This window comes from Gavialis gangeticus, unplaced genomic scaffold (assembly GCF_001723915.1).
Source record: "Gavialis gangeticus isolate Ggan-Ray unplaced genomic scaffold, GavGan_comp1, whole genome shotgun sequence".
NCBI classification, from domain to species: Eukaryota; Metazoa; Chordata; order Crocodylia; family Gavialidae; genus Gavialis; species Gavialis gangeticus.
The window spans coordinates 9,746,363-9,756,824 of NW_017728992.1; the positions used below are offsets into that span (position 1 = coordinate 9,746,363).

The 10,462-nt window shown below is 40.4% G+C and overlaps 1 protein-coding gene across 3 annotated transcripts in view; it reads left to right on the plus strand.

Moving 5' to 3' along the window:
- The window catches only part of GRB10 (growth factor receptor bound protein 10), a 255,794-nt gene that overhangs the window by 197,870 nt on the left and 47,462 nt on the right, over nucleotides 1-10,462 (plus strand). For all 3 annotated transcript variants that reach the window (XM_019520726.1, XM_019520718.1, XM_019520734.1), the window contains 2 exons: nucleotides 750-865; nucleotides 4,216-4,290. In XM_019520726.1, the coding sequence (XP_019376271.1) occupies nucleotides 750-865; nucleotides 4,216-4,290 (191 nt within the window). The remainder of the gene's footprint in view (nucleotides 1-749; nucleotides 866-4,215; nucleotides 4,291-10,462) is intronic.

Consider the following 10,462-nt stretch of genomic DNA (forward strand, 5'->3'; position numbering starts at 1 on the left):
AATAATGCTCCACCTGCAATGCGCCTGTCTCCTTCCACAAGCTGCTGTGGAGGATATAAAAACTCAAACGTGGCAGGGCCATGCTCCTGCACGTGACTTTCCCCAACACCTCCTTGCTACCTTTTGGTAATTTCTTTGGGTTAACTTTCATGAATTATGTGCAACAATGTTACAAATCTGGCTTGAAGTTCACTTCAGGATGAAAGTACATTTGAGGCATATGGCTGAAGAGGTGACTATTTTTCTGTTATATTGTGGGACTTGATGATGGCCCCATCAGCCATTGTTCTTAAAGCTTTCCCAAGCATTTCACTCCATTTAGTGTTTACAAAGTGGTAAGGAAGAATTTGCTTCATAGTGTTATGAGTCCCATCCCCCCATCCCCTCTTGTCTGTGTCCCCCCCACCCCACCCCCACACACACACTCATAGCAGTAGTCCTCCTCTTCAAAATATCATACCTGTGTAATCCTGGCATGTGAAATATGGAAAGAATGGGCACTTAAAGCCAAATACCTTGATACCTCAATCCTGTGTTACTATACTAAAGTGTATTGCTATGTTAAATTACACTAGGTTTCAGTGTAATTTGAAGGCTCTAAAAAACTCAAGTTTTTTGAGGATCTTCATGAAGGATGTTAGTGCAGTCGAGTGATTCTGAACTGTTCTGTTTGTGTTCTTTGCTGTGTTAGTCTTGCCTCCTTTTTCCCTAGGTAATTGGGTATTAACACTCATCTTTTCCTTCCACAGAGAGATGCTTAGAAGACCATGAAATCATAGTCCAAGTCGAGTCCACAATGGGAAGTGAAAGTAAATTTTTGTTCAGGAAGAATTATGCAAAATACGAATTTTTTAAAAATCCTATGGTGAGTCTCATTGTTAAACTACTAAAACATCAAGGATAATAAATTGTTTGAGACACTGTCTGTCATAGACCGTATCTTTTTCTACAGTGCCTAATAATGGTAATGAACACAGTGAAGTCTCAAATGTGAAAACAACTTTCTTAAAAACAAGCAAGGATCTTAACTTGTCTTGAGTCCCAAAATAAGAGATGTGGAGTGGTTGTCAAATTGCCAAATATAATTTGTTTTTCAAGTAGCTGTTGCTATGCTGAAGAAAGGGAAAGCCCAGCTTGGTTTCTCTAAGCCAACAGCAACTCAACATATTCATTATCTTGAAAGTTGTTATTTGATTTGGAGCAAGTTGACCAAATAACGTGCAGTGTTCAGATCCCTTAATCTTTGCCAGTAATGAAGAAACCTATGGGTAACTTCTAAAGCACTTGTCTCACACAATTATTTCCTGTTTATAAATATGTATATTGCCCATTGGCTTATAGTAGGTGAGCTTACCATGACAGTTCTTCTAGTGGTTCTTATTTCTCATGGACATTTTCAAAATACTTTTTCCTGTCTCTCACTCACCTTTCACAGATAAATGTGCAACACGTGATAATGTTGCCTTGTTCAACTGGAAGTAATAGTAGTAAAACAAGAACCTAAGAGCTGTTGTTATTTTTTAATGGTGTTTTATAACCTATTTGGGGTCATACTGTCAAACATGCACACAATCTGTGGGGACAGTCCAGTGATGCATACATATAAGCAGGGTTTGAATTACACTTTGACTCCTGCAGGGATCTGCAAAAAAAATTAAACCAGTTCATTGATTAATATTTCTACATAAATGAAGGAGCAGTCAAATTGGAAGACTCCCCCACGCCCCCAGGTTATGATTTTCAAATCTTACAGGGGAGCTTTCATCTCTTATGTGAGTCTCAGCTCCCCTAAGCTTCCGCTTAATTCACACCTTGTATATAAGCACCTGGCTACCTGTTTGACAGCTATGGATACATGTTTGGAAATCTGCCCCTTGAAAGGGAATCATGTTTCATCTCCCTATATGAATGTGTAGCCTTTGCCTCTAATCAGAAAACCCTAATTTATAAACTATGCCCCATCCTTGTAATCTGTTCTGTTACTTCTGCTGCCAAGTTTTGTATAGCATGCTTGTTAATCTTAACATTAATTGTTAATCTAAGAGAGGTTAGAAAGAAAATGCAAAGCAGTTGACTTTTAGTTTTGACTATCAAACACTGCTGATTCCTTCAGGCTTTAAGGCTACTGGTCCATTCAGTCAAATATCAGAATCTGGCACTGGCTAGTAGTTATGGGAAGCTGGTCATTTTAATCTTCATAATTCACCTGGCTAAATATATGATGAGGTGAGAAGGCAGTTCCTCCTAAATCCTCAATCTGCTAATGCTTTGAGGAACGTGTTTCTATTATCTAAAGCATTTTTGAAAAGCGTTCCTAATTGCTACAGGTTGCAGTTTAGCTTGTTGATCATCTTTTAGTTTAGATCTCAATTTCTCCAATCATCTAACAAAGATTAACAGCCTGTATAAAGTTGAAAATGAGATAAAGAAAGAAACAGGCGGTCTGAAGTGAACTTGTGTATTTAGCTGTCATAGATTCCTGATATCATAATTCAGAGTGAATGAGATGATTCATCGAGCTGGCATTGTAGAGTATTATGAAGATTTAAAGCTTTGTAGAAATTCCCTGCAAGTGTGACACATTCTGCTTGGACCTAAAATTACTGTGCTATGTGAACGGGTGTCTACTTAAATTGTTTGTAAGTTGCAAGTGCTGCACATAAGGTTACTCTGATCATACACAGAATGTTGCTCCATGAAACTGTTCCAGTTTGTAGAATGTGTAGCTAACTAATCACTGCAGGGAATGCACAAGCTCTTTTACATTGCTGTGATACATAATCATCTTCAAGGGAAAAAAATTGAAGATCTGATAGTTGGAAGGTGTCGAGACTTAGGTGTGAACAAAATGCTGAACAAATGGCTAGCTTAAACACTGACAGTTATGCTCCAGGCCTAGACAATTAAGAAGAAAAGTTCTGATGGATCTTAAAGTTGTTCAGTTCTGATTTGGTATTAAACTTCAATTTGGTTAGAGAGAGAAAACTACTAGCTAAGTATTTAAGTGCCTCTTACTTATCCTGGTAACTCAGGAGCTTTGATTCTATAATGTATTTTTCCTCATTATACCCCTGTAAGGCAAGAAAGACAGTAGAAGGTGAGGAAAGGTGGCATCTTGGGGAGAAACTGGTTCAGAGAGCATGAGCTTTCATAGGCAACAACCTACTTCGTCAGAAGTTAGCATATAACAAAGTAGATTGTTGCTTATGAAAGCTCTGGACCAGTTAGTCTCTGACGTGCCACTGTGCCTTATCTTCTGCCTGACTTAAAATCATGGAATCATAAAAAATTAGGGTTGGAAAGGACCTCAGGAGGTCATACTGGGGGTTTAACAGGAGGTCCAACCCCTAGGTCATCTAGTCCAACTGGACTTGAGACAACCACTTCTCTGCATCTTACAAATGGGGATCTAGAGGTACATGGACTCTAAGTAACTAACCTGAACCCACATGGGAAATCTGTGATGGCATAGGAAGTTGAGTCCAGGCTTCCCCGGTGTATTAGCCCAGTGGGGGCCAGCCTTTTAGGCAGGCATGCTACAGATTAGCCCCATACCCTGCCTGAATGTCATGCTGATCCTCTTCCACCGCCTGATATGCTGCTGTGTTTTCATCTCCCTGCACTATGCTCCTTACTTGATCTACTGCTGTGCATTATGCTTCCTGCCGTATGCTCCCTGTCCCATATGCTGTTCTGCTTTCTATGCAGCCTATCTGCTGCTATGCTGCCTTTTCTCTTCCTGGTCTGCCAAGTGCCACACGCAATCTACCTGTGCCACTTATGGCATGCATGGCACAGGTTGGCCATTCCTCTCCACTTCAAGAAACAAGAACTAGAGCTTCTTGCTCCTTACTGCAAGTATCATAAAAGCTGATTTATATTTTAGTTTTCTGGAGGAGGGAAAACAGTGTTATGTAGAAAGGTGTTGATAGAAATGATTTAGTATCAAATTTCAGCAGTGTACCTTGTGAAATATCCCAGACTTCATTTTACAAAGCCATTTTCTATGTTTGTGAAGTTTGTGTTTTTATGGTTTTATTTTTTGGCAGGTGGTAAAGGAGGAAGGGGTAAATAAGGCCTGAAAGCCTCAGTGTCACTTACACTGTTTTTTAAATATATTAATTCAGAAGTGGTAACTAAAGAATGTGCATAAATGTAATCTGACTCCAAACTCTGTCTCTCTCTCCCTCTCTTTCTCTCTTTCTTCCAACCCAGAATTTCTTTCCAGAGCAGATGGTGGCTTGGTGTCAGCAATCAAACGGCAGTATCCCACAATCCCAGCTCCTGCAGGTATTGAAGGCATGCTTATGCTAAATCAACCTTTTTCTGTAGAAGAGGAAGGTGCAGAAATTTGGAAATGTCATCAGGAAAAGGTTGTGTGGAGATTTTCAGCTTAGTGTGCAAAGTGTCTTGTGAAGATTTTAGCTAGTGTTACATTATAAACATTGAACTTCCACTTCCACATCCCCACTTGGATGTTACCTGATATAGCATGGGTTACTGCTTTTGGGAGTGTCTGCTCTGGTTAGGCTGTTAACATGATGAATGTGTGAGATTAACATCATCTTTCTGTCCATGGAGACACAGGCATAAATAGATTTTCTTTTGCTTTCTTCTCTTCTTACGTTTTTGTTCCATTCTCCAATCTATCCCATCCTGTCTTCTTTCTTGATATCCCCTTATCAGTTAGGTTGACCCACCAGTGATAGGGGTACCTTTTTTTTCTTGGTGTCTTGTCCTGAAAAGAGCAGCTTGAAAAGAAAAAATGGGCCCCTATTGTTAAAAGCAATAAGAATAATCATATTACCCTGTAAAGTTGTTCCTAACAGTGAATTTGTCACTTCTGAAGTATTCTTAGAAAACCAGACTTCCAGTGAAATTAAATTGTATACTTTTTGCATTACCCTGGTATTTCCTAGCATAGCACCTGCAGTAAGTGTTAAATCTTAAACATTTAATTTTTCAGGTGTGTTTTTTTTTTTTCCCCCCCAAGATTTCCAGTGCTGCAAAGCATAAACATGCATTGGAAGAATGTTTTGAGATAATGTTCATAGTTAAGGAACAGGTCTCCAAAGAGTTTAGACCCTTTTTTAGTAGAGTAAAAATTCCTGCAGGAAAAGAGACGGTGACAATAAATGAAGTATATGCAGTATTCATCAAACTTCAAAATAGTTAGGTAATCCCTGTTAAGTTTTGCCTAACTAAGTTGTTTGTGTGTGTGCCCACATGTATATGCATGTATAAAATACACGTGTCTGTAAAGACTTCCATTGTACTTTCTTCCTGCCAATAGCCAATATTTCAGGTTTATACTGTGTTTTTCCACATTACAGTTTGTAGACTGTAGTTTGTAGCTATGATTGCTTCAAGGTTAGCACACATATTGCTAAGTGGTAAATCTGTCTAATAAAATTCACATCCCATATATTACCAAGTTTGATTATCTCAAAGGATAGGACAGTTAGATATCTGAAATATTTATATACTATTGTGAGAAGTATGAGGAACAAGCAGAAAGAAGTGGAGGACCTAGTACAAACACAGAATTAAGATGTCATTAGGATTACATAGACATCTAGATGGAATACAATCATGGATGTGTATAGCTTGTTCAGGAAGGATAGATAGAGGCAAAAAAGGAGGAGTTTCCTTATATGTAAAGGTACATATACACGTGTCCTGAGGTTCACTATGTAGCAGAAGGTAGGCCTTTTGAAAGCCTCTGGGTAAAGGTCCAAATGGAAAGCAATAGGGAGGATGTCATGGTGGATTTCTGCTACAGGCCTTCAAGACAGGAGGTGGAGTAGGGTGAGAACTTCTCTCAGCATCTGCCAGAAGTTTCCAAATCACAGGACTTGGTTCTCATGGCAGACTTAATTATTGGGAAATCTGCTGGTAGGGAAACATAACAGTGCACAAGCTGTAGATTGATCTACCTTGACTTTAGCAAGGATTTTGACAGTCTCCCACAGTATTCTCATTAACAAACTATGGAACTACAGACTAGATGAAAATGCCGTGAGGTGGATATGTAACTGGTTGGATCATTGTATTCAACAAATAGTTATCAGTGGCTCTATGTTGAGTTGGGAAGAAGTATCAAGTGGGTGTCCTGCGTCCGGTATTTTTTAATGTGTTCATTAATGATTTGGGCAATGGGGTTGAGTGCAAGCTTAGCAAATTTGTGGACACCACCAAGTTGAACTGAGTTGCAGATGCTCCAGACAGTAGAGCTAGGATCCAGAATGACCTGGATAGGCTGCAAAAATGGCCTGCAATCACCCAAATGAGATCTAGCAATGTCCTGCACTTGGGACAGAAATGATTGCATGCACAAATACTGACTGGGGAGTGACTGGATAGGCTGCACTATTGCCTATCAGGACCAGAAATTTACAATGGACCATAAGCAGAATATGAGCCAACAGCAATTTCTTGTTCCAAAAAAAGCCAACAGTATATTTAGTTGTATTAACAAGGGGATCACTTGCAAATCACGGGAAATGATTCTTCTGCTGTATTCAGCACTGGTAAAACTTCACTTGGAATACTGTGTCCAGTTTTGGGCTCCATACATCAAGGAGGAGGTGGACAGCTTGGAAAGAACCCAATGCAGAAAAACAAAAATGATCAGGGTCTTGGGAAGCAAGACTTATGAGGAAAGGCTGAAAGAGGAGCTAAACATAGGAACTATTACATTGGAGTTGACAAACTGATTGATTGCCTCCATCACCATGGGCAAGATTTCTAAGTAGATCAGGTGCCAAACTTCCACTGAAATCAAGGATGGGACTTGGGCTTCTAAACTGCCTAGGAACATTTGAAGATGCTGCTGGGCATTCCTTGTGGGCTACGTACTCTTAAAAGTCTAATCCTTTGTCAGAGTTCTTAGAGTTAACAGGTCTTGGTCTTCCCTACCTCTTTTTTATTCACAGACTGGAACAACTTTTTCAGCTCTGAATGAGCTAGACCCCTAGGGTTTTTAGTCTGGAGAAGATTAGATGGGGAGGGTGCAAGGCAGGATTTGAAAACAGTCTTCAAATACCTGAAGGTTATAGTGAGCATAAACATGGGCTTTTCTCTCAGGCCACAAGGGGCAGGATGAAGAATGATGGTCCCAAGCTTCAGCAGGAGAAATTTAGGTTGAAAGAGGAACTTTCTGATCGTGAGGGTGATCAAGCATTGGAACAGGCTTCTTAAATTGTGGAATCTGCATCCTTGGAAGTTTTCAAGAGCAGATAAGACAGATCCTCGGCCAGGATGGTTTAGTCAGGGATGATCCGCTTTGAGCAGAGGGCTGGACTAGATGACCTCAAGAGGTCCCTTCTAGACCTACTCTCCAATGATCCTGTGGGATCTCTGACTCTTAATTGTTTGGTGAATTGAACAGATCTAACGCTGATCATCAAGTCATCTATTTGTGACCAAATTGTTCAAAGATGAGTGCTTGGGCTTAAATGTCTAATCTCTAGTGTTTTAGTCTTTTCTTCAAATAGGTATATTCCTACCTCGCAAGGTTGTTATGGGCCAATTAGGTTTGTAAATTGTAATCCCTATGTGGATGTATGTTACAAACAGAAGATGTTGTTGCCTAGATGATACCTTAATTAACATACATGTTTTCTTCTGTGTTTATATTATTTAAAAACACATAGGGATACACAGCTGCTTTTTTCTCCTCTGATTTCTATCACTTTGCACATTTGTACTGACCCTCTGTTAGGTATAACAAGTTGTTGCTGATTTGAACTGCTAGTTTCTTTTTGCTCCTAAAAACACTTCTAAAATCCATTAAATACCATGTACAAATAAACTGGAAAATATTAAAAATCATAGCATTTCCACTTAACTAGGGAAAAACAATTTTAAAAGCTCATTTCTGTTATTAAAAATGGATGTTGCATGGAAAATGAGTTAGGCCTCTTAAGTCAATTACCTCTTTAAGATCTGTTAAACATGGCATATTAAGAACGGTTTCTAGTGTACCCTAGCCTACTTATTCAGGCTGGCTGATCCATAAGGATGTAGGCCAAACTAATGGAAATAACTTAGGAGTTGCAGCTTGGTAATCTCCATTTCTGTTTGTTGTGCAGTGGCATACCATTTGGCTGGAGGTATCATCATCAAAGCATTGTGGAAAGATAGTCAAACTGTTGGGCTTTTATGTATGGATGGGAAGTGGAGACCAAGGATCACTCCTTACTATAGAACAGGGGTGTCAAAGATATGACCCATGAACCAAATTGGGGCTAGAAATTTGACAGTTGGATGAGAAGTGACAGTGTTCTGCTGCAAACTTTCCATCCCTATGCTGAGCCCTGCAGGCCAGATCTGGCCAGCCATGTCATCTGGCCCACAGGGGTGCTTTTGGGGCTGGAAATTTGACAGCCAGAGGAGTAGCGTCCACCCCTGCAGACCAGATGGCACGGCTCTGCATTTAGTATCCAGCCTGTGAACCAGCCCCATGCAACTCACCCACCTTGTGGAGCCAGATGAATTTAACAAACCTGCTCTAAAAGTTCTGTAAAACAGAACACCTGTGAGAGCAATTTGCTATCACTGAACAATTTTGGAAAGGAGAGAGAGAAACATGCCAGTAGGAATGTAAATTTTCCTAGAAGACTTTATCCAGCACATTTTGTAGAGGAACTTCACCAATAATTCAGCAGATTAGGTAGGGTAGAGGATGAGGAAGGATAAAATCTGGTTTTAAAAAAACACAAGAAGCTGATTTAAATGAGATCTGTTTCTTATTATTAATTTTTTTTCTTTTTAAACAGAGACTTGGTACATGCCAAAAGTAATTACAATCTGTTCCACTCTAAACTTTCAGTATTCTAGGAATGTAGTCCTGAGAGGCTGAAGGAGCTAGACATGCTCAGCTTGTGGAAAAGGTGTTTATGAGGGGATACAAGAGCAGTCTTCTAATACTTGAAGGACTGCCATAATGAAGAGGGAGAACACCTTTTCTCTCATGTTGCAGGGAGTAGAACATGGATCAATGGCTTAAAGTTGCAGCAAAGTAAGTTTAGATTGAATATCTGGAAAAACTTCTTCACTGTTAGAACAGGGATGCAGTGGAATAAACTCCCAGGGAAGTTGTGGACTCTTCATCACTGTAGGTGTTCAAGAAGAGGGTCAGAGATAATATAGGTGTAGCTATGTCTGTGTTCTGCTATAGGTATTTCCTACACTTTAGGGCATTGCTGGTTGTTGCATGGGGCTGAGCAGCAATTCCATCACCTTCTGCTACATATCAGGGTTTCCTTTTTTAAGTCTGTTGGCTGCAGCCAAGGCTGGGGTTTTGACTGTGGTGTGTCAGTGCTCCTCCTTGGACTTAAAGCCAGAGGTTCCTAGTTAGAGGGTCTGGCCCCTCTGCTCAGGATCAGACTGATGGCCATATCTGGGGTCAGGAAAGACTTTTACCTCATGGCCAGATTGGTACAGACTGTGGAAGGGTTTTGCCTTCCTCTGTAGTATGGGATGTGGGCCCTCTACCTGTGATCTCTCAAGTGTATATTAACAATGTTTTACAGAAGCAAGACATTGTGTGCCATGATCCTCCTGCTTTACCTATGCAGATTAGAGTGTTATCTTGTATTATGTCAGGTTTTGCGGTAGTTTTACTAAGAGGATGGATTATGGATTGGCGTAGGATGTTTTGGATAGGGATGATCATGTCTCTAGCAGGGGGTTGGACTAGATGACCTATAGAGGTCCCTTCCAGCCCCACTTCTCTGTGATTCTATGAATGATTTCATCAGTTGTCATCAGTGACAGGGAACCTTTTCCAGTTGCAGGCTAGGATGACCCCAATCCTTCATCAGAAGCAGGAATGCAGGTAGTAGGACCCTGCCACTGCTGGTGCTTGTCCCCACAGCAGCATGGGAAGAGTGCCCACTTCCAAAGCCCCATATCATAGGTTGGATCCAAAGACTCCAAAGGCTGAATTCAGCTGCAAGCCATAAGCACTGACTCCATGGGTGCTCGAGGGATAAAGCACCCACTGAAAAAAGTTAGCAGGTACTCAGCACTCATGGACCATGGCCGCTGCTTGTAGACATTTAAAAAAAAAAGTGCTTTACTGGAAGAAGCAGCGTGTTACTTCAACCTGGCTCTGAAGCATCTGTAAAGATTGAGCACTTCAGCAGGGCTTTTTGGCACTTTTAGGTAAAGCTGATTCAATCAGCTATTAGATAAAAGCGCCAAAAAAGCCTCACTAAAGCACTTATGGAGCTCACTGTGAAAACATGCTCAGTTTAAAGCACTCTTTTTTTTGTTTGTTTCGATTTTTTTTTTTTTAAAGTCTGCAGGCACCCATGGCAAAAACTGTCGTCACCTATGCCACATGTTGCCAACCTCTGGTCTAGCTCATTCAGAGCTGAAAAAGTTGTTTTCTCTCTTCCAATCTATGAATAAAAAACAGGTAGGGAAGACCAAAATCTGTTAATTCTAAGAATTC